General features: G+C 41.2%; 2 protein-coding genes across 2 annotated transcripts in view; one reads left to right on the top strand and one right to left on the bottom strand.

Moving 5' to 3' along the window:
• Nucleotides 1–5,569, top strand: part of EPS8 (epidermal growth factor receptor pathway substrate 8) — a 59,974-nt gene extending 54,405 nt beyond the window's left edge. The window contains exon 21 of the mRNA XM_029963385.1: nt 4,145–5,569. Within this exon, the coding sequence (XP_029819245.1) occupies nt 4,145–4,258 (114 nt within the window). The 3' untranslated portion in view covers nt 4,259–5,569. The remainder of the gene's footprint in view (nt 1–4,144) is intronic.
• A 4,927-nt stretch (nt 5,570–10,496) lies between these two features.
• PTPRO (protein tyrosine phosphatase receptor type O) overlaps nt 10,497–24,776 on the bottom strand; it is a 68,289-nt gene continuing 54,009 nt past the window's right edge. The window contains exons 20-27 of the mRNA XM_008919827.3: nt 23,882–23,972; nt 23,289–23,365; nt 20,834–20,968; nt 19,267–19,389; nt 17,604–17,758; nt 15,172–15,307; nt 12,983–13,103; nt 10,497–11,905 (exon numbers count right to left, since the gene is read on the bottom strand). Of these exons, the coding sequence (XP_008918075.3) occupies nt 12,999–13,103; nt 15,172–15,307; nt 17,604–17,758; nt 19,267–19,389; nt 20,834–20,968; nt 23,289–23,365; nt 23,882–23,972 (822 nt within the window). The 3' untranslated portion in view covers nt 10,497–11,905; nt 12,983–12,998. The remainder of the gene's footprint in view (nt 11,906–12,982; nt 13,104–15,171; nt 15,308–17,603; nt 17,759–19,266; nt 19,390–20,833; nt 20,969–23,288; nt 23,366–23,881; nt 23,973–24,776) is intronic.

Raw genomic sequence — 24,776 nt, 5'->3', positions numbered from 1 at the left:
ACTGTTGAATCTCAAGGCCTTACAGGTCAAACCTTGTGGCACCTGCATTGGAAGGTTTCTAAGAGCAGCAAACACTTTGGACACTGTGCTACCAGAGTTACTGAGTAAAGTGTTATATCTCTGTACTTATTGCTCTGCAGAAGTTTGCTTTAATTACAGTGGTATTGTTTCTTAAACACCTTAAAAGCTTGTATACAGAGCTGTGCTGAGGACAGTGCTTGCCAACTTTTAAACCAGTAGATTTGGAGATGCACCTACTTCTTTTAAAACTTGCTGTGGCAAGTGGAGAAATGGACTTGATAATGTCTAGAGGTGAGATTAACCCAAATGAGAAGCTGTATTCTTCATATCCCATTTAAAAGAAAATCTTGAAGTTTGAAATGTTTTTCTATCCTCTTACAAAGCTGAGACTGTCTTGCTTAAATGATTATAAGCATTCACTGCCAGGCACAGTTTTAAAGGTAGATTTAAGATGATGCATATTTTACAATTTGCCTGATCAGTGTGGATCAGAGAGCACCACTTTCTAACGTTGTTAAAATTGCTTTATTCCTTTCTTCAAGCCCTATTTTCCTATGAGGGGAAGGGAGAAATATTTCACCTTCATTCTTAGAATTATAAGTCACTACAGCCCAGAGCAGTCCATTATTTCCTAGTGAAAATATATGCGTATTCTTCAATTTTTTTTTAATGTTAACAATCTTATTTCATTTTTATAAGACTGCTGTGTACTGAGATGGAAGTGCCTTTGTAGTGGAAGTTAGTTTGGAAAGCAGAGATGCACTGGATTGGAGGGATCTGTCCTTTTTTCCCCTCCATGCTGTTATTCTGCTTGCCTCAGTTAGGTCTCACTCTGCAGGAAACTGAAAGTCCAAACTTGTGTAATAGGTCCTCTACAAGTATTAATAAAAGGGTGCTGACAGTTTAACAAGGTCATTCAATTTTGTTAGTGAAAAGGTAATTGAAATATTTATTTCTGCCTTGATATTTGAGGTTTAACTGATGGATTTCAGAATTTATGCAATTCCTGGTGGCTTTAGCCTGTTGTTTGTTTGTTGAATTTTATCTTCAAAGGAATTGCATCTTCATTTCTCTCCCTATAATATTTCAAATCACAGGGTTTAGGAAGGCTGTTCTTGTTTAAGAGAGGCTATGGGAATGAGTATCACAACAAAATGTCTACATGTGACCCAGCAAAGATGAGCTTTCATGTTCCAAACAGGGCTATGTTCTTATTGCTCAGATTGGAAACACTTCTAATAACAGAAGCATTTAAGCACATGCATGCTTGTACCAGTGTCAGGCCTATTTTACAACTGAATGCTTTTTATAAGCAGTAACAGGGCTATGGGTTTGACCACCATAATTGTCCTACATGATTAACGAGTGCCAAATTTTCATGGAAGTTCTCTGGCATCCTTTGTGTATCACTTGTGGTGTCATATTGCAGTAAATGCCCTGCGTATTAAATACAAATAGCAATAAGAGCCGGAGGCAGAGCAAACCCACACACTCTCTGGCACTACAGAACTCTATGCCTTGTCTTTCTTTGTAATTTCTACTTGGGATCTTCCACAAGTGTTTCTGGATTCAAACCATTTCTGCAACCTAGGCCTTACTCTCAGCTTTGGGGCTGCATTCCCAGATACAAAAAAACAGATCTTCCCAGTTTCTTTTTAGTGTTTTTCTACCTCAGGCAGAAGAATTTTATAATTTTATAATTGGAATTGCAGTTGTTGTTGGAATGTAATAATTTTACCCCTACGAGGAAGGAAATTAATAGGTACCACACTTTCAATTGTTATACTTTATTTTCGTGGTAACTCCATTCAACCCTGAATCACACCAGAGTGTAAAGCATCCAAGGAACTCCCAGTGGAGTTGGGTGGCCCCAAGTAACAGACTGCAAGTGCAGGGAAGGTGTTTTGGGGTTTAAGAGCTTTCTGGGCCTGGCCAAGCAAAAGCTGACAGATAACTCTGTGTGAGACCAGTGTGTCAAGACAGCAGAGAGTTGGTCATAGCCAAGGCCAAACACATCCTTTCTGCCAGAGGAAGTGGTGGTGGCCAGCAGGAGTGTCCTGGCAGGGGGCAGGATGTACCATGCTCTGTGTCCTGATCACAGGATTCCTCTTGGGAACTCTTCCTGGGGCTGCTCCAGAGAGCTGAAGTTGACTTTATGTGCCAAGTACAGGACATTGCAGCAGCTTGGCTGGTCAGATTTGCTTCTGCTTTACATGGGTTTACTTTTTCCTTGCAAGTTGAAAATATTAAGAAACCTCCATGATTATAGGGGTTTTATGTGTCCATTTCCTTAAGTGCTGCTGAGCATTTCAGGCTCTGGTGTTGAAAAGTGCTCGAGAAGATAAGTGTAGATACACAATATCCTGAACACCACTTCTGTCCTCTCCAGAAAGGAACACTTGAGTTCCACATTCTGAACCTCTTTGTGCTCCACCAGTGGGAAGCACAGGCACTTTAAAAGTGAAAATGGTTTCTGTCTAATACACGTATCAAATTGCCTGGAAGAACAACTTATTCTCTTTGACACCTTGGTGAAAGGAATGACCCAGGCACAATCCCAGAACTGGGATTGACTGATGGAGTTTACCTCATGATCTGGTTAGAGACTAAGCTGGGTAAATCACTGTGGGCCAAGGTCTAGCAGTCTGTTCCAAAAGTTGTATTCCTAAGAACAGCCCTGGGCTGCTTTGCAAGTCCCTCACCTCTGAGTAGGATGTGCCTGTTGTGCTGTGCCACGTGTGTCTTGCAGCTGGTTTAGTCAAGCAGCTTTTCAAGCTCATCAGTCATGTTGTCACTGATGTTATCAGGAGGGCAAACTCTTTCAGCTTGGGCTGCTCAGTTGTTTTCAGAAAAATATTTCTACCTGACCCCTGATAAAGCACGTTGTCGGGTATCTGATGATGTTTTTTTTATGCATGACTTCAGCAGTGGGTGACTGCTGCACTTGCTCTGTATCTAAAACCAAAAGGGCAAAGACAGAATGAATTAAGACAAATAAAACTGCTTTCTCACCTTCAGAAAATCACTTATAAGTCCCCTGCTCTGCCCAATACACTCTGGGAGAAGAGAGCAATGGTAATTTAAATAGAAGGAACGTTGTAGCCTCCCTCCCTGTGGACACCTAACCTGTCTGGCCAGGTCAATGGCACCAGATAATGCACTGTAATGGATATAATGGGATAAATCTAAATTAAAATGTATGTAATAGGATACGTTTTCAGTGTTCAGAATCAGCTGAAGGATTTTCCCCTTAACAGTCTTGGAATTTCTTTTACAGATTTCAAAAACAGGTTCTGCTTCCTTATTCAGAGGCTATTTTGGAAGCTTTGAAGTTTTGAAGGTCATGTCATAGCCAAATAATACAGTAGCAGATATGGCTCTTGCTTTATAATCCCCTGGTTTTATTCAAAGTCATGCACACTTTGGGAAGTTCTGCTCTATTGGATATGTGTCCTGGCCCTGCTAATAACTTCATTTATGTTGTCAAAGCAATCTGTCAGCAGACCTGTTTTTCACTCTTAAAAGGTGAAATAAAGCCTTGTCCTCACAATACTTCACTCTTCCTAATACTGTGATATGGTTCAATTCTAAGTACTGTGCTACAAGTTTGAAACCTGTGTCTCTGAGCAGCAAATGCATGATGGTGTATCATGTAATGTGAGTGACTGGGATTGAATCCTTGCTTAGCCCTTGGCTATGCAATCCCACGTGTTTGTGTGAGCTCTGCATTTACATAAATCTAAACCCATCAAGGATTTACTTTCAGGTTTTTAATTTCTAAATATTATTGCCCTGGTTTTTAAGTACTCAGAGGTGGAACCCAAGCAAACTTGCTGACCTTTAACCCTGCTTTTGCTGAAGCCATATTTCACCCCATACATATCCAACACTTCCAGGGCCTCATGTGAGAATTAAAGATGCTCAGCAGTGCTGAAGGGCGAGCTCAGACTTTTAATCTGCAGGCTTTTTTCTGGTCTGTATTTAAGGGTAGTGTAAATACTTTCTTATTGGAGCCGCAAGGTGAGTTTAATTTGTTCAAAAACCTGTATTAATAAAATGCTGTAAGAGGAATGTCATCACGTGCCAAAACCACAAATAAACTCTTTTTCTTTTTTGTTTATAGGCAAACAGTGGTAGTTCAGAACTGCAAGAAATTATGAGAAGACGACAGGAAAAAATCAGTGCAGCTGCCACAGATTCAGGTGTGGAGTCCTTTGATGAAGGGAGCAGCCACTAAATGTGTTTCTTCTTTTCTTTAATTCCATTGCCCATAGCATCATACCATCCAGCTTTGCTTTAGGAAGCAGTGAAGGGGAATGTCTTACTATATTGTAACTTAACTAGCCAACACAAAGAAAATTTACAGTAGTCTCCACAGGAGTACCTGCTGCTGCCTTCTCATCACGAAAAATAAACAGATGAGAAATTCAGTGGAGCTTCCTGGCAGGTGAAAATATTGGCACATGATTCATTTACACCCACAGATGAGTCTTGGCTTTATGGAATTAACATGACAGACAAATTGTAGCACATCTTTGTGATTCATCTGAGGGAAGCTGAGCCAGCAATAAAAAAAAGCATTTGACCCCTTCAGTAATTATAAGATTCTGAATCCCATCTCTTGCTGTAGTGTGCAATTATGTCTTTTTGGCTCAGTCTTTCTTGTCATGCATTCGGCTGCAGGACATTTACTTAAGTTGTTGATGCCAGCAATTGGAGAGGAAATCTTTAGAGAATGAACAGCAGCCCAGCATAGACTGAACCTTTCTTGCATCACTCCCAAGATGTTTTATTACTAATGATGCTGTTTATAACAAAATAATACTCTGTACATTGATTTTATCAATACTTCACCCGTGATGAACTATAATATTGCACAAGAAGGAATAACTAGAATATAGTAACACAACTCAGCTCAAAGAGGTGATGAGATCTGCTGTAGCTGGCCATGCAACAACTCACAGTACATTTTTTTTTAATATACTTGCATTTTTTTTTTTGCCTGTAACTTAACCCATCAAAAGAACAGTGTATAATCTAGACTTCTCTGTGTGTTGATCCCAGATATCAGTTTTTCCTCATGTAAAAAAAACTATTGTTCTTTTATAAATGTAATCTTTTGGGAAAGTGGATTCCTGGAGGCAAAAGGGGGGAAAAGAAGAGGAAACATCCTTTCCAGAAAATGTTATTTTTGAAGATGAAATGATTTTTGTCACAAAATGCTCTGTTATGGTCATGTGATTTTATATATAATATATTTATTATATATAATATATAATATCACTTAATTTAGACAAATTTAATCATCTAGTTTGATTGAGTTTCATAGTGCCTTTTTCACATGAATCAGCTTAAAGTCTGCAATAAACAGTATTTCTTGTCTGTTAAATCGTTGTATCTTTGTGGCTACAAAGACAGTAATGAAATAAGAAAGTAATCTTGATTTTTGCCATCAGTTTACTTTTCCTCTGCATACAAGGGAAGAATGAATCCTATTCATTTTTCAGAAAAGAAAAGATTAAATTCTTAATAAATTTATTAAGTGCCATTTATTGTAAATGCCCTCACAAATATTACTTCTGTGTGTTGGTTATGTGTCTATGTACATTTTTACATTTAATATATATTCTTTATGCCTGTCTGCATAAGCATGGTCTTATTCAGAAACGGGTCAGTAAGTGATAAATCCTAAACTGAAGACTTCAACTGCCATAGCAGTCACTAAAAAATGGATTCTTGTCTTATCCAGTGAAAAAAACAATGATTCTCAATTGCTTTCTCCCTCTAGGAAGCACTTCAGCCAGCACACCAGCGTCATGACTACATCATTCAACACATATACAGAGCTTTAGGGGAGAAATTGTCTGTCTCACTCACTGCCTGTCATTAAATGCCAAGCCCAGATCTCCAAAGGCTTGGCATATTCTCTTACTCAGAATTCCCTCTTCCCCACACTTTCAGCATCCATACCTAGCCTGAAGAGTGGAGATGTGAAGCTACCTCTCACTTTTAAGTACAGGAGTAGGAAACTTTTTAAAAGGTCTTGGAAATTCATATTTAAAAATTAGTCCCTGTCTTTTCTCATGGAAATTAGGTCTGATTCCATTAAAAGCATTGTGGCAGCAACCTGCACCTCTGTTTCCCTGCTAATTACCAAAATAGGAAGCCAGTATTCATCCTCTCTGCAATCCTTATTCTAGCATTCAGCACATGGTGGGCTTTTGCCCAGAAAGAGGCATCAGCTCTGAGAGTTTTCTGACTCTGTGGAGTTTGGCATGCTGAGGTCGTAGTGGAAGGACCCATAGTTCATCTCTGAGGAAAAAAAAAAGAGGTGGCTTCACAGTTGGGAGTTTTTTTGAATCTGGATTACTGTGTGGCTGTTGTTTAGAAGGAGCCAGACAAGTTAAGTTTGAATGTGGTCAGTGTGCTCAGAGGCATCTTTGGAGATACTTGGGGGGTGGGGGGGGAAGGAAATCCCTTCCATACACTGAAAGGATAAACAGAATAATCTAGGGTTGTATCTGTCTTTTTTCATAGTTCCTAAATTAGCTACTAATGACTTAACAAGCCAGTACAACTTGAGTTGTATTTTACCCTTTAACTTTGCTGAAGTAACCTTTATGATTTCTGTGTTACAGTCTGTGAAATCTGGGGCCGAGGCAGGTATTTCCCTTTTTGCTGGAATTTCCTTGGTGGTTTAAAGCACCGTAGGGAGCTTCACCCCTATGTTGTGCAGTTTTTGATTTTTCAGTTTGTTGGCAGTTATAAGAAATCAAAAGAAGATCTCATCTGGGGTTCCTCAGATGAAAATGTTTACTTCAAAATATTCAGTGGTTTAAATGAAAACAGTAGTAAAATGCAGTGTTCCATTCAAAATGTTTTCTTTAGGATTTGAGCAGTGAGGCTTATTTTTTAGTACTAATATTAAAAGGATATGACACATGAAAAATGTCTGACAAGGAAACAAAACAGTTTTTTATATGTCAAAGACAGTGCCTTATTAGATGTTTGATAACATAGGGACTACTTTGCTAATTTGCTACCAACAATCTGCCTTTTTAACTGGGTGTTAAAACTGGGAGTTTTAGCAGTGCATGTTCACTCAGCAGTTTTATGCTTTCAGAGCACAAACCTTTTAATATCAGCAAGGCACTTCTTCCCACTCCTTTAGGCTGCCTGTTCCCTTGGGATTATGCCATGGAGAGAGCAAACCACTGTGAAACCTCACATTTAATTCAGAACGAACATTTCTAACCAGTAGTGATGGATAGAGCAGTTTAATTACCATCTAGCAATTCAAATGTTAAACACTGCTTCATTCAGAGAAATTGTGATCTGTAAATGAGATTTTATACGTATTTGTGTTGCTACAAAGCACTTTGCTGTATAAATGTTGGTGGGTTTGGAGGGGTCTGAGAAATAAGTGCAGAATTCCACGGTTGATGTGTGCAGAAATCAATGGTTTTGAGGCAGTAGGTATCCAAAATGGTATGATAGTCTGAAATGCTCAGAGCTCCCAGTGATTTTGAGTGTATTCTTCAGTCTTTGTGAACCTCTGAAAGCATCTTTTGAAGGGCTTTGCTGGACAGTAACCTCAGTATTTTGATAATTCAAGGGAACAAACAAATATAACCGTAAGATGTAAATTAAGTTCTTCTAATTAGGAAACTTGTTAATCACAGAATTTTTATTTTGTTCCTATTGTGGGAAGTGAAGGCATTTTGAGTTTTCAGCTTTTTAGGTCATATACAGAAGCAAGCTATAGCTTGAATACTAGACCCTTGTCCAAGCAGGTATCTCCATTCATTTTCCTGGGCTGTGTCTCATGTACAAGGGAGTCATGATTATGGGAACCCATATTTCTGGCCAAACTACTGCTTCATAGGAGCCCAGGCTTTTTATTATATTTTCCCTCAACTGTGTGTAGTGTCTAAAACAGCCCTGTATAAGGAGTGAGTCTGATATATCAAGAGTATCTGAGGGAATACTTCTGTGCTCAGCCTGCCACCTTTGCATACTTCCCAACAGCATTATGTATGGGAAATGCAAACATGAGGGACTCTGTATTGGGTTCTGTGTTTATTTCACAAACATGTTGAATTTCTTCAGTGGCTTTGTTAATTTTTTTAGCAATTAAGTGCCTATTTAACTGTCTCTGGCTCTCCTGTATCTTCTTTGAGTTTCTCTGAGTTGCTTAGGTTGCAGCTTCGGCTTTTAACTACTTCCTCAGCATTCAGACCAAAATGAATATCAAAATACTCGTCTGTGCTTCTACTCCTTGATAATTTTTGCAGTTTAAAAGAGGAGATGAAAGAAAATAGGGAGCCTTCCTAGATGCTTCCTAGCCACCACAGCAGAAAAGCTCAATGCATCCTGATCCCACACACATCAAGAGCATTAACAACTTCAACCACAAGGAGAGGCTGAAAGCAACAGCTTTTGCTGCCTCAATGAAAATATAGTTTTCACACAAGCCCTTTAAAAAGTTAGAAGTGGGAGGGAGGTAGTGTGACACTGTGGTTAATGAATGGAGGGAGGGAAAGGCTGTTTTAGTGCATAGGATGATGATGTTGATTATTTGACAGGGGAAATTTGTCTTCTTTTGGTGTAGGAAAAAAAAAAACAGTAAAATGAAGTAAAGCATAAGTAAGGCTTCCCCAGCCTGTTCTCGGTCCTGGTGTGAGATTTGAAGGAAACAGTTCTGAAGACCCAAGGATGTCAAAGCCTGCTGCACAGGACATGCTAAGAGAGGCAACACTTCCACACATGGCTCTAAAACCTTCTTAGCACTTCTAAATCCTGTTCTTAGGTTTACTTGTTTGCTCCTTCCCTGGCAGCACACACAGCATGAGGCAACAAGGAGAAAACCTGCCCTAGTTTCGATGGATGGTCACTCACTGTGCAGAGCTGCTTTGACAGACATCTGGGTCAGTAGATGCTGTAAGAGCAGCAGATCAATACATAACATCCATAGTGTCAGCAGAGCTATGGACATGAAACCCATAATTCAAAAAACCTGTTTCCAAACCTGAAGCTCCAGCCAGCTTTACAGCTGCGATGACTCGGGAGTTTTATTCTGACAGATGCTGGAAACAATATTAACATGCAGAATGTGTCCAGAACATCCTTTCAGACTTCTTTTGACGAGGTAAAACCAAAAGTATGATGTGTCAATTCAGGCTTAATGGCTCTGCATGAGTCTTCTGAACCACATCATCTTCCAGACTTGTTTGCTACTTCAGTTATGTCTTGAACGCTGGGAGAGGTGGTTTCCACTGTCATCCCAACATGCCTGCTTATGCAGTTTTGCATATTGTGGGGAGTAGGAAAAGGTATTTTTGTGAATGAGTTTTCATTGTAATTGATTTTTGGGATTAAGTAGCTATTAAAGGCAAAATACACACCTGTTACTGTGCAAATGGAATAATTTTTGACATGCATTCAAAAACTGCCTAGTAAATTCAGGCTATTCAGGCAGTGTTGTTTGCAACAATGTGATTTTGGCATCTTTGCAGCAATCTTGTACCCTGTCATGTTCAGCCAAGCTTCTGTTACAGCCAGCTCACACTGTGATATTTTGTGGGCTTATGAATGATTTAGAAGTAACCTGCTTACTCTGGTCTGTGATATAGAATAAGTACAGACTCAATGGGCAATGGCCAGGAGGAGGCTGTACATGAGAAAGAACATTTGTAGGTTGGTTGCTTTTTTTTTTTCCCCTGCCAGTTCTCTAGAGGGGTGTGAACGTATTTTCTGAGTAAATATGTAACGAAACTCTGAAATACATTTTTTAAAAAAAGCATGGAGGCAAGGTCTGAACGGTCAAGTGCTTACTTATAATTCTCCCTTCTGCTCACATTAAGCCAGACAAATCTTTGCTGTTCCTACTGGAATGGGAAGCCCTCCAGCTGAGGCACACCAGTGAAACAAGAGAGAAATGTGTACCACTGAAGCCTTTCTTGTTACCAGCCTGCTCTGCCCTTTTGCATCCATCTCTATGCATCATACTTGGAGAAACAGCACCTCTGCTTTAGGACTGGGATTAGTGGAAACAGTGGAAATAGTATTAGATGCTTGGAAACAGAAGAGGGGGAAATGCACATCGTACCCATTTAGTAATGAGAGGGGGAGTCCTGTTTCTTTAGTACCCTTTGCAAGGACCTGTTTTATTTGGGGTTTATGTTAAGTCTATGCAGTTTTGCATACCACATGTGGGATATTTTGAAAGAAGTTATCCCTTGTAACCAATACAACGTAAATGTAGATATTAAAGGAGTATACACCTATTTACCTGTTAGTGGAATAACTTCGGAAGAAAAAAAGAGGAATATCAGCTGAAGGAGATTACCAGGCTTCTGGAAGTAGCTGAGCTTCTGAACTACAGCCTGGTACCCTGCCAGGTGATAGCAGGCCCCAGGATGAATGAAATAAAAAGCACATGCAGGTGTGTTTGCCCTTTTGCCAACAGTGACTTCTTGACAGGTAAGCAATCCAGTGTGTTTACTTTCAGTTCGTTTTGTTTACATTGAGTACCATTGCTGCTGACTTCCAAGGAGGTGACACAAAGCAACAGGTTACAAAAAAATGCCATCAACAGCCATTCTGGCAGCATCCATGTCACAATACACAATGATGTACCGGAATTATACAAAGACCAAAAAAAAAAAAATATATATATATAGCTAAGTATTCTGACTAGAACAGAAACCGACAGCAAAAAAGAAAAGAGCCCCCCACCCTGACCCCAAAGCTCCTGTAGGAATCCATACTGACGCTTTGGCAGCCTTGTAGCAATAAAGCAATAACCAGCCCTTCACATGCCAAAACCTTGTTTTTGTAAAATTGTAAATTCCTGGTTCGGAGAAATAGTTACGTCCATTAAAGCACCTTTTTTTTTTTTTTTTAACTCTTTCCACCCCTCCAACCTGAACCAGCTTCATGTTTTTACACAGGGTTAATAATTATTAAAAATAATAAACAAATGAGGGGTATAGGCACCATAGACTGCTCGGACAGTTAAATGCTATAGTATTATATGTTAACATATCCCAGCTTGAAACTCAGCTGCCCTGTGATTAGACTGATCTAAAACAAGAGCCTCATCAGTGGCATTACTGAAAAGGTTGGCAAAAAGAGCAATCCCTCTGCTTAATTAGTAGCAGCACAGTCAAGAACCGAAACCACCCCCCTCTCTCAGTGTCGGCTGCCTGCTCCAGGCTTCGTGGTTTGCATTTCTGCTGTCAGTCCGTTCCTCAGGTCTTGTGCTCCCCCCAGGCCCCACGTACATTAGTGCTGTAAGGAAACAGTCAAATCCATGTACCCAGCAACCCTACCCTCCCCCCACGCCCTCCCATCCCCTTTTCACAATCTCCAGATTTCTTCATGTATGTTCATGCCTCGCTATTCACTAATGAGGTATTATTAGATACTAACAATGCCTGCTCTCCTAGGGACGTTAGCACTGACCAGTGACACATGAAGAAAGCTCTTCAGTCAACCATTAAAAAAATATTGCACTTACTTTAACCTTAAGCCCAACCTGCACAGCAAAAAAAAAATTATCAAAGAAATGAACCAAGAGTACCAAACAAAACCCCAATACTCTGGAGCAATCTATCTTATGCACGTATAGTGTCTTTTCCTTCATGTTGTTTAGCTGAATTTGGTCCAGTATTTAAAAAAAAGTCCAGAAATTAAACAGTTCAAAAGACACCGCAGGCTTGTTAAGGCTTTGTCTCCCCAGTGCTTCAGAAAGGTAAAAGTTTCTTTCATTGTCCGTGTACTGCAAAGCAGCAATCTCTCGTGGCACAACACCTGGCCATCCAAACCATCAACAGAAAAAAAATCAGAAGCAAGGGAAGATGGGTGTGCTTCATGGTCTCACCTGGAACCGAACAAACAGAATGCTTTAGAAATAAGAAGAGGAAATAAATACAGTTCTTAGCATTTGGCTTTACTGACCCTCCCCACAGGCTGGGAATGCAGCCCACCAGCACAGGCAGCTGGGTTCTGGGACTCAGATTAGACAGAAAACTACCTGAACAAGTGAGGCAAATCTGGGTTCTTTTGCAGGCAGGGGAATGACGTTCACAGAGGTTAATATTGGGATATGGAACAGCACAGACACACACTGGACACAGCTGGTGGTGGTGCCCTCAGCCCAGCCCTCCACCAGCTATTTGAGGAACCAGTTTGAGTTGAAAGTCTGCAGCTTCCTGCTCCACCCAAAAGTGAATATTACAGTCATGGCTGGGTTACTGCTGCCACCTAATGAACTGAAGCTCAGTAGCTGGGAGAGCAGTGATGCACATCCTCACAGCTTGTCCCCAGCAGCAAAGCTCTCCCTACATCACAGCCTCGTGCTTTGCTCTGCAGCTGGGGACTGGTCTGGGCCAGTTGCACGCCACAGGTCAGGCACAGGGGCTCAGGGGAAAAGCAAGATTACTTACCCTACTGATAGAACCAATACTGATAGAACCAATGCTGGTTCCCTGGTTCCAGATTTATGAAAAAAACGTCCCCAGCGTTTCACGTCAGAGCTTTTTGGTTACTCCCTCGCCCTCCAGCAGAGCATCCCCCAAACTTTGCCGGCCTGGGTAACCTGGTACTTGGTTAAGTGACTTCAGAATGACTGAAGGTATTAAAGTCCTTCTCTCCTTTAACCTTTGTAAGGAGTGTTAGGACAAGTGGCAGGGAATGGTGAGATGGCTTACTCAGGAGTTCTGGATTCTCTTTTTCTTTGAACAATGAGTGAGCCCATATATTCTACAGTGCTGTGGAAAGTGCAGGGGATTATTTACTGTGACAGGCTACACAGATTTTCCTTGCACTCTCCATGTGAACACCAGAGAGGAATAAGCCTCAGAAAGCTCCTGGAACAAACACCTGTGATGCTGGCTGCTGCCAGCAGCTGCAACGTGAGGCTCTGGGCGTGGAACAGGGCAGGGCTTGCCTGACTTACCACCCGTGGCTCTGAACTAGGACTTGCTGACGTTCTCATATATGACATCGCTGATGCAGAACTGCTGCTTCTTCTTTTGCCACATCAGTTGCACACACTGGTGGATAAAAATGTACTGCTCCTGGAAAAGAGATCAAATGAGTGGGCATTTTTGTGCCTCAGAAAGCATGGCAAAAACCCAAACAGTGAAACAGTTTGATAGCTCACAGTTTGACAGCCTGCACAGCTCCATCTCTCTCACCTCAGCCCATCATGATGTACAGTGAGTTATCAGCTCCCAAAATAATAGCCCACAACTGTTACAGGGGGGGAAGCATGAAATCCACCTGGCACCATAATCACTTATTAATAACCTGAATGATGGCAGAAGAGTTGAATCTGAGCTAAGGAGGGTCTACTTTACACTGCCTAAAAATGAATGAATTCCAAGAATTGCCTTATGTGCAACAAATTGCATCCATGCCACATATGCATCTGAAATATTTTAATGAGGTTTGTGATCCTTAGTGGTTTTTTCTCTACCAATAAAAAGATAAAACTTGATTTTGTTCACAGAGCAGTTAATTATTTGGGGAGTTATCAACATCTGTGCAGTTGACACTAGAAGTAAGTTGGGTCAATCACATGCACCACTGTATTTGTGGAAAGGTTTCTGTGCAACAAGAGCAGGGTTATCTTTGGTTTTGGTTACAGACTGACGTTTCTTAGCATCATCATTAGACAGATTAAACACTGTAATTCAATTTAGAATAACCCTAGTTGATGACTTTTTGATTTCAAAGAGAGAGAAAGCAAATCCTGATGTATCCTTACACTAACCTTTATGTAAATGAGGCACAGGGAGCAAGTGGATCCCAAGCAAAAACAGCTGTTCCAAACCCCAAGTCTGGATTTCAGCCCCTATCCCCAGTGGCCTGCTGATGCCAGAGATATCAGTGTGAGTTTGAAGCATGTTTCAGACCACAGAAATGTCAGGATTTCCTCAGCCCCACTAATTTGGAGTGACTGTTTCAATTCATGATATTCTTCATTCTCATCCCCCTTTTGGGCCTGTGCCATTTGTTTTTTTTAAGTGCTCAGTGAGGCATTGCCAAGTTTCCAGCATACAAGGCAACATGAACTCAGGTCAGCTGTTGGTGGTTTCAGATTTTGTAAGAAAAGACTTTTCAGTGGCCTCTGTGCCTGAGTGTCAGTGTCACCCAGTGACCCCTAAGGCCAGGCTTGGCCACTGCCTGGAGCAGCAGGAGCTCAGCAACTGCCCTTGACATCAGCCCCAGGCAGGCAATGAGGTTGTACATGGGAAAAAAAAATTAAAAAAAAAAAAAGGAGAAAAAAAAAGGAGAAAAAGAAAAAGAAAAAAATTACCAAAAAAAAAGCTCCACAACCAAAAAACACAACAGAAAACTACATCCCTTCTGGAATGATTAACACAGTTCCAGCTGAAATGAATCATCAGGACTTTTTTCTCTGTTTTTTACATGTGGATCTGCCTTTGGTTTAATACACTGAATTGTGATGAAAGGTGGCAGTTTGATAGGAATGATCCAGGATGGACTGAGAATAATGAACTTTTTTTCATCTCCAGATGCTAGTTATTGTCACTGCAGGTTTTCTTACTCCTCTCCTCTCCCTGCTAAAACTTTTTTTTCCCCAGCACATTTTTCCAGTACATTTTTCTTAAAACCAGAAAAATAACTACCCAGTAGGTATTTGGGTAGGGAGAAGGGCGAGGAGGGTGTCTGGCAGACTCAAAGTCCTTCTTTTCTGTTTTGCTCGTTATTTGTATTTCCATTGTGTAATTGAAATCCTGTGCTTGGCTAGATGATACCAACGTGATACTTGAACAAGGCTGCCCGATACTGATATTTCATGAGCTATTAATCCCCTCAGCAAGCTCAATTCTTTTCAATGTGGTTTGAAAATCTCATATGTTAATCTCTTCTAGTGCATTGTGTGCGTATTAATTTCACAGAAGATGAGAATAACTCATCCCCTCTGGAAGATATCCATGAGATTGCAGATATATTATCAGACCCACCTATGCAGCAGATTAATAACGTGACAGTATTACAACAAAGATGAGAACTTAATTATACCTGTTCACAGCCATTTTGTCAAGTGTTCAGGGACACGAACACACTAAATGGACATGACAGTACTTTCACAATGTTGAAGCAAACTGATGTTACCTCTGTTTGCACCATGGACATTCTGTAGGAGCGCATGTCAGACACCAGGCCCAAGATGTCGACGAACTCGTGGTCACGGATGTGCTGCAAGAGCCGGTCCAGGGCTATGAAGGTTCCTGTTCGTCCCACTCCAGCACTGCAACACAACACAGACATGCATGACATGCACCTCATTTCAGGCTTTTCTGGAGGAGGCACACACAGGACAGTCAGTGCAGAAAGCAGGAGTCCTGCAGCTGTGATAATCAGACAGAGCAAACCTGAGGTCAGGTGGGCTGGTTAACCTGTTGGATTTAATGCCGTGCAATCCATCATTGATTGGTTCAGCAGAGTTCATGGAGTGGGTGGCTCTGCAAATATTTCACCTTTTTATACTACTCTGTGCATTTACACACAGAATGTGCATGCACACGCTCATCCACCCTTGGCTGTCAGCTCTTCCTGCTTTCACTGCCACCCTCACAGAACTCATGAGAACCCTCTAACTCCAGAGGCTGTAGGCAGAAGTGCAGAGATCTGCTTGGCAGCGATTGCTGCACAAAGGCAGCGAGGGTTGAACCTGCAGGACTCACTTCCACACAGCTCTCCACACTGCAAAGCTCTTGGGTTGCACAGGCACTGCACTACTGCACTTCATCCTCACAGGACAAACCACCCAGAAGAGCCTACACTCCAGGTTCTGACTTAGGAGCACAAGGCAGAAATAGCAACCACTCAGCTGAAAATCTTCATTCCCTCAAAGGGAAGCTTAGTAACTAGTAAAAAAGACATACTGCTTTCATTTAGGGATTCTTATGTGTGTATGATTCTTTTCATTGTGATGTCACATGTAATGTTTAAATCTGATTTCAATGACTGTGGCTTTAGAGGTTGTATAGAGTTTCACACACCATCCCAACACCATACCTACTACTAAGGGTAGAAGTGTGCATCTTGGCAAAAGTTGCTTTTTCTGCCTTCTCATATTTTTTCTGAAAAGCCTTGAAAGTATTTAAGAGTTCATCTCAATACAGTTCAACATAACTGTCACAAAACAAGTTTGTTTTTTTTTTTTGCTTGTGTTGTGTTAATTTCTTAAATAAGATGAATACAACAGAACTCTGATGTGTTCATTTGACAGATTCATTAACTGAGAAATTCATTCTGTGCCTTCTTTAGCATTTGAGAACAATTGCTGCAGGAGTTGATCAATACTTTGTTTTTCTTCCCCCACACCAATTTCATATCATTTCTACTTTTATTCTGTGTGGTCAGTAAGACATACAATACAGTCCAAAAGTACTATCTGAAAATACCTCTCTTTGCTGCTATAAGCATCTTACTGAAAAAAGAAATACTGAAGTTGTTACCCAGCTCTCTGATACTTGCTTCTGTTGCTTCCCAAAACAATTACTTAGTATAAATGGGGTTTGATTTCACAATGTTGTATATAAATATCTCCCCAGAACAATATCCCCCATGAAGTTACAGGGGAGAACTGCATGATTTGCTGCACTTACAAATGCTGTAGTTGTTTGCCTTCCAGTAGAACATTAAGTGCCATGTCTGGAAACTAGAAATTGTATTACTACACAAGACTGTTTTCTGAGAAGGAAAGTGTGCAAAGTGCTGGGAACAGTCAGTACTGACCATCACATCACCACCAGGAAAGACAGTGCTGGTAGGTGCTGACTCATAGTGCAGCGATGTAACTCTCCTCTCTGGGGTGGGAGATGCAAGCCTGGACTTCCATTAGAAGTATGTCACCATAATGTACACATATTCATCCACTACAAACATCTATTTATGTATTTCTAAGGAACCCGTTGTGAGTTGCTCTCCCATGAGGAGCTACAAAGAGCTTTGAAGTCAGCTGGGAAATTTGCATCAGGAACCAATCTGGTATGATATCACCACTAACATGGCAGTTGCCCACAGAGGGGACATATAAATTAGCATCTTAATAAAAGGCCAGATGACATACAGGGGAGAAATCTGACGGTATATAAAACAGCCTTTCTCAAAAAAAATCAGAAAGAAACCCATATAACTGTTAGCATGGGATACTAGTGTTACTGCTGGCACACTGAATGTTCCAAAAGCTGAATGAGCAGAGGAGGATCTGCACATCTGCAGGGGAGCAGCACTCTGCAGTTGTGGAAATAAGAGAGCAGGGGCAGGCTCTGAGCTGCTGTAAATCAGGATCACCTGCTAGGCCTCCTGAAGCCATTTGTGGATAACACCTTAGAAAGAAATGCCTCAGTGCCTATGGCTGCAGGCTGAAATTCCAGCTCCTCTGCAATCAGAGCAGGGGACCAATTCTACACCTGTAACATGAGAGAGAACCATGTTCAGCTAACGCATGAGCAGAACCCAAAAATCTCTCCTTCTAATCTCTTCCCAAGCTATTTAATGTAACAACTTGTAGTTCTCTGTTTCCTTGAAGCATTTACCTGCAGTGTATGACCATGGGGCCTTTAGTCTTTGCTGATTTCTGCCTGACCATCTGTACAAACTGGAGAATGCTCTCGGCAGCGTTGGTCGTGGGGACACCGTGGTCTGGCCAGGCAGTGTAGTTAAAATGCATCACATCTTGCACCTCATCAGCCTAATGGAAGAAGCAGAACAGCAGCATGTTCACAGGAGTTTTAACAGTGCAGTCACGCTCAGTCACCCTGAGGGCTTTTTGTCATTTTGTGGTGGGTTTTTTTCCTCTCAAATACAGCCTAAGAAAGTGAAGTCAGCCAAAAAAAGTGGTAAAGAATGTACATGCCATTTGATTAAAAAGGGGAGGGGATAGCAGGTCATTATAATCAAAGTGGTATGAACTTCTTGTTTCTGGGTTTGGGATTTGTATTTTGCTTTTGTCTCCGTGGTGGTTCCATTTTATTTTGCTTTCAAATCAAGAACTGTTGCATTTTTCAAGTTTAGACTTTCTTCCTCTTCCTGTTCCATTCCTTCTCCTTTTCTCATTTTGCCAGAGATAAAGAACAATGCTGTTGGCAAACAATCAACACTGGACTCTCTAGAGTTTTTCTTTTCAAGTTGTAAAGAAAAAAAAAACCCAAAAGGGAAGAGAAAACTCTTACAGGGGGAAAGGAACCATTTAGGAAATTGCTCATTATAATAAAAAATTTCTATAATGCTAAAAATTTTAACTGGCTTTAAATAAAATAAGATCCTCAACACAACACATTTTTTCTTTGAGCCTTTAAGAAACTCGAGGCATGGTGAGTGGTGGAGGGCCATCCTCACCAAAAGCCATATGAAGTAATACCTTTTGTTCTTCCATTCTGGGTCAGGCCAAATCTCCCTACTCCCTAACCTCTTTCCAGTCAGAGAGAACACCTGATCCTTAGGCACAGGATATCAAAAAATGAGATCAGAAGGCACCCTGGGTTTGGTCAAGGACAGTTTACCTCAACTGCAAACCACAGCCTTTTCTTTTCACTCGACCCCAACACCGTGGTTTACATATTTGCACTCCTGGCCTGCCCCCTGTGCACTCTTTGGAACACAGTGAGGCAAGGCTGGGCAGGACTAAGTCCTGGGCCAATGTGGAATTGCCAGTGCACAGCTTTTCCCACGTCCCCTCCATATCCCTAACCTTTCCTTCATGAGCTGATGCAGGAAACAAGGGTGGTAATGCTTGAAAGTCTGGAGAGCTTTAATTTGGAAATTCCACGCTCTCACATGTGTTTCAATACTTTATGGGAAGACATGATTATTGCAGAATTGCCCTTTTGAAAAATAGTTTAAATTTCTGCATTGGTAATTTCAAGTTTTCAAGAACAATTTATAGTAAGAAGGTGTGCCTGAGATACAGAAAAGAAGAAACTCACACATTTGTTGTCACTAATTATTGGCACCACAGAAGTGTCCAGAGCTCTGGTTCTACTTTTGTTGCAGTTTTGCACTGTGCTGAGAAACTCACAGAGACAACAATTTTAGGGGAAAGTTTTGTGATTTGGTCATCTGCCTGTGTGGAGTGAGTCAGTACATCAATCTCCCTTGGGTGTTTCCCACAGGATGCCAGAAATGGACAAAAGTTAAGGAAAGGCTGGACCGAAATTACTCCCACTCCTTTGGCAGGAGCACGCAAAGTGTTTCACTTACGTAGCTAATTCGGAAGCTCCTATAAACCCAGTCTGTGTGCTCTTCCTCGCTCAGCATCTCCACTGTGATATCCCCATATGCCACAGGATCTTCCGTGAAAGGCCAGTAATGATCACACTTCACCTGGAAGGGATGTACATCCACACATAGTTGTATTTATGTAAATACACACAGACATAAAGAAGTACAATCAAAAGACCCTCTGGTTTAGAAATGCCTACAGAGTTGGTCACTTGATGCTGCAATAAGAGGTGATTTATCCTGCAATGCCTTCCAGTCTGACCATTCCTGTTTGCGTAACTGGCCATCAGCTATACACTGTTTTTCCAGAGGGTAGCATTAGTACAGTGAAGAAAGAAAAAACAGTGTCATTGTAGATTATTAATTTTCCTAATATAATAGAAAAAATGGAACAAAACATGGGGAATGAGAATGTACATATATGTTATATATATTCTGTTATATTCCAAATATTTCTATTATAACATCACGGAAAAATGTAAAGCATCGTCCTTCTAATTTATTAGTATTTAAACTGAAAAGAGCAGAATCACAGAATGCCTGAGGTTAGAAGGGACTCCTGGAGGTCATCTCATCCAAATGCCTCTCTGCTCAAGCAGGGTCACCTAGAGCCAGCTACTCAAGACCATGTCCAGATGGCTTTGGAATATCTCCAAGGATGGAGGCTCCACATCCTCTGGGCAACCTGAGCCAGGGCTCAGTCAACCTCACAGTAAATAAGTGTTTCCTGATTTCAGACAGAATTTAATGTGTTTTCCTAATTTGTTCAATTCAACTCTTGACCTGTCACTGGCACCTTGTCTCCATTACCCTCCATCAGGTGTTTATACACAGTGACAAGATCCCCTGAACCTTCTCTTTTCTGGGGTGAGGAGTCCCAGCTCTCTCAGCCTCTCCTCATGTAAGAGAAGAGGTTTCATAAGGTCAGGGAAGGTCACAAGAAGGTCAGATAAGGTCAAGGAAGGTCAAAGGAGGTAAGAACAAAGAAGGTAAGGGGTAGTCAAAGAATATCAAAGAAGATCAGAAGGGTCAGGGAAGGTCAGGGGAATTCAAAGAAGGTCAAAAAGGTAAAAAAAGGTCAAAGATTGAAGAAGGTCAAAGAAGGTCAGGGAAGGTTAAAGAGGGTCAAACGAGGTTGAAGGTCAAGCAAGGTCAAACAAGGCCAAACAAGGTAATGGAAGTTCAAAAAAGGTCAAGGAAGGTCAACAAGGATTAAAGAAGGTCAGAATAGTCAAAGAAAGTCAGGGAAGGTCAAAGGAGGTCAAAGAAGCTCAGGGAAGGTCAGGGAAGGTCAGTGAAGGTCAGTGACATCCAGGGAAGGTTGAAGAAGATCGAAGAAGGTTAGAAAAGTTAAAAGAAGGTCAGGGAAGGTGTGGGAAGGTCAAAGAAAGTCCTGGAATGCCTGCCATAAGGGAAGTGCTATTCTAGGTCAGGTTGTGATACTGCCTTATGATCAGAAAACAATGCAAAGACATTCACTCACCAGAAAATAATGTCATTTTCAGAGTAGTTTCTTTTACACCACGCACAAGATTTTATTACATACCCGTCTTTTCTCATTGCACTGAGTGAGCATAACAATAATCTGAGATTTTTGCTGGAGAACCATCTTCCAAAAATCATTCCTAGTTTCTGGCAGTGGTCCTTGGGTTGCAATGTATTCCTGGGGTGAATTATAACCCTAAGAAACAAAGAGATAGGTGCTGTTAGCCAACATGATTACTGCTTCAGAACATGTATTTCTCTCTGGCATTCATACTATTTTTAGCTTGCTCATGTTAAATTTGAATTTCTAAAATTGATTTCTAATATAAAGAAACTATTTTATGATCTTTTGTATTTATTTTTGCGGTGGAAACTTTTGCCAGATTTGGTGCCCCTGAAATGTAAGCAATTTAGAATGAAGGACAGAAGATGAAATGGTTACTATACAAATCATTTGCCCAGAGAGCAGAGAAGGCAACATTAAAAAAGCAAGTAATAAGAACCCTAAACCAAAGTTTCAGGTTCTTCCAAATTATGTAATTTTAGGGTTTGTTTAGTTACAGGTATAAACCCAGTTATATATGCTCAGCCTGCTCATCCCAAGCAGTGCCTGTGGTGATTTTCAGCCCCTGGTGTAAGTGGAAGGTAGCAATGAATGCATGTGCTTATGTCATAAGGACTTGAAATAATAAAATATTAATTAGAATTCTGCTTAAAATAATAGAGAGCATGCTGATTCAATGCTCTTAACACATGCTCAAATTTTTTATATCCATGTATTCCTTTTCCTATCCCTATCAACATGCTTTTAGTTGGAAAGATTCTTTCCATGCTCCAAAACCAAAAGACTGTTATTAAGACTATAATAAAAAGATCCACAGAATGACCATTTTGGCATCAGCTATAACCATATTTGCTGAGATTGTATTATCAAAACTGCATTTGGAAAGTTATTTTATATCCCTAGTAAGAGTAAAAAATACATACAACACACAGCATGATCCCATCCTGAGCAAATTGGACAATTTCTGTGCTACCACAGTATGCAGATAGTAAAATTATTTGTCATTTGGGAACACTTTCCACAAATGGCCTCCTCCAGACATCATTACCAGTCAGCTCAGTCTGAGTTTTTGCACTACACAGAATTTGCTGCCTGTTTGTCTGCATGGGCTACATCTGACCTAAATGCCAAATCTCTCTGTTAGCACAGGGACACAGATTCCCCCTGGTTTATGGGTTTGGAGGCAGGAACTCAGTGGAGAAGCGACCCTCAGGAAAAGCTAAGCATTAAGATGACGTGTCTGTCCCAGTTTCTATGGTCAGCATTGTGCTACAAGTAATGCTAAAGAGATGTAAAGCAGAGCTGAACATCCAAAAGGGACAGCTACTTAAAATCCTATAATCCATAATCCCATGTCACAGAAGTTTCCTGTGTTGTTCACGATGCTTTTGAATGTTGGAACATTTTTCTTTCTTGATTCTCTGCGAGTTCAGGCACTTGCAGTCTGAGTGCTCAAGGTCATGCAAGGTCATGCTGACCTTGGCACATAGGAGCCAAGCACAGGCAATTTGCTCAACAGTCCACACATGGGCAATGCCACAGTGACAGAGAAGTGGCTTCACTGACTCACCCGAGGGCTCCTCCCTTTTCTGTAATGCTGACTCAGCTCTCGTCAGAGCCAGCTCTGCCTTCCGTTCATGGCAAGAGTGCAGAGATGCTCATCTGTCTGTGGTCCCCAGGTAAAAAAACCTTTTTCTAAGTGGATGCTGTAGTGCTCTACCTCCTCTCCACGCAGAGAAACACTGGATATTGCTCTCCAGCTTACACAGAGCCACAGTATGGGAGGGTAACAGAGGCGCAAACCTTTGTGGCAGTGGCAGGGATAAGCCTAAGTGACTGCACAGGTGAGAGTGGAAAAAGCTGATGAGGTTTCAGCCAACCCCTCAGTGTCAAAACATTTGGCTACAGCTCTGTGTACACTTGAATTATCCTAAAACTGTGGGTGCTACTCCCTGGTAAGTGGCTGTTCTCTGCCAGGCAGAGAGAGGGAGGCCCTCTGGGAGCACCACGGATGAGGCAGAAAGCAGGAATTCCCTCCACGCACCATCTGGGCTCTGTGCATTTTGTCAGTTTTGGAGTGTTAACCCTTTTATCAGGTAGTGTAGAAATCTAGAAAAATTTCTCATTTAAAAGTTTATGGTTTTGTTAGCTGCCTTAAAAGGCCCCTGAATCACTCAGCATTTCCTCCCCATTTCCCTATCAGTCCAATCTGGGTTTCACAAAGCTCACTCAGTGCTACTGTGGCAAAATTTGTCAAAGTCTTCCCCTCTGCCACCTTTTTTTTTCTTTTTTGGTGGCTGACATAACACACAATTCCCTGTAGGCAAAATATTTGAAGCTGAAGGCAACGCTGAGAACATGACTGAGCTTCCAGAAGTTATTGTGCTGTTTGCAGGGGGCACACTGCTGTGCAGGACACTTAACTTTACACTGACCAAATCTCTGTACTCACAGGAATGTAGTTGGCATTAATGTAATCAGATCCCTCCTCTTCATTCATTGAGACTAAGCGGACGCGACTAAAATCATCTGTAAAAGGAAAAATAAATCACAAAAACCTTTTCTCTCAAACACAGCACTCATCCCCAACCAGGCAAAATTAAAACCAGCCCTACAGAAACTGCAAAAAAAAAATCTATTAAAAAATAGAAAATGCTTAAATTTACCAACAGAGCAATGTTTGATTCAGCAAACACTACATGGACACACCATGATTACTGTTCTGCAAAACACACCCTCCAAGTGCCATCCCTCTGGGCTCCCTTAGGTTTCATTAAAACCACAAGAGGAAAATAGTAACACTACTCAGTAGCAGAAACGACCTTGTGCTTCTCACCTCCAAACTTTTGTGATAAAACATCCCCAGGAAGCTATGCCTGTTCAAAGCTAACCAAAACCATCCCTTGCCCGGTTCTCTGCGAGAGCAGATTTTTAGAATGGACTTTTATCAGTCAGGAAATGTGCCCTGATTTTCCAGTTTTCTTATTAAAACTCTTCTTTCCCTGGCTAGGGATGTCAGCAGGATTTAGTGTGCGTTGTACTTACACGGCAGGATATTTGTGTAGCGGTTTTTGCAGCGATTCATGGGAAGGTCAGCAGCAAAGTGGGGTATGTCAAGCCCAATCAGTTTTAGCTCCTGGGGTAACAGAAAGAGAAACACCAAGGTCAAACTCACACACGCTCGAAAAATAGTTCTTTGAGAAGCAATTACTTGTAGCAGGTACCAGACAGAAAATGTTTATGAATCACCTTATAAACTGACTTAGGACTATACTGACTTTCCTTATCTGATGCCTCTGAGTTGGACTCCAAGCAGCTGCAGGGCAATGCTGGAGTCTCCTGCTGAATGCTGCCAACACACTGCTGCCTTCCAGGCTGTGACTGCAGATTGTCCCTCTCTACCCACATTTAATTACCCAAAAACACTGTCAAACCGGGAGGTTGCTAAGTTACTTCTGTGGTGGTCATCTGCCCCACTTAAAGGGGTTTCTTCAAGTCCTCAAGTGGCTTTTAATTTTGGGGGAATGCTTGGAAGATCTTTCTAGTCGTTACCTTCAGTAGTTACATCTAATATGTATTGCATTAGAGGAAGTTTCACTGCCAGGAAGGGATCCTGCCAGCCATCTCAACGCCCAGAGAATCCTCCCCACTCCCTTTCCATGTTTAAATCTTTGGAAGACAGCCCGAGGATAGGATTTTTTTTAGATTTATACTATTAAATTGACTTTAAATTCTGGGTTATTAAGAGAATGCACCTGAACCTGTCTTAGAGAGATCTCCTTGCTCTTACAGAGACTTTCGATGCTGCTTTCTCATTCCAATGCTTCCTCTCAAATTAAGGGCATTTAAGATGTAAAATAAAGATATTAAAATCCCAAATTCAATTCAGTCTACCAGCACATCTTAAAGTAAATGCGTTGCTCTGACAATTATCTTGAAT

Source organism: Manacus vitellinus, unplaced genomic scaffold (assembly GCF_001715985.3).
Source record: "Manacus vitellinus isolate BGI_N305 unplaced genomic scaffold, ASM171598v3 scaffold_5_pilon, whole genome shotgun sequence".
Lineage (NCBI taxonomy): Eukaryota > Metazoa > Chordata > Aves > Passeriformes > Pipridae > Manacus > Manacus vitellinus.
Note: the sequence above shows the minus strand (reverse complement) of the source record. Positions and strands in the feature narration are given on the sequence as shown.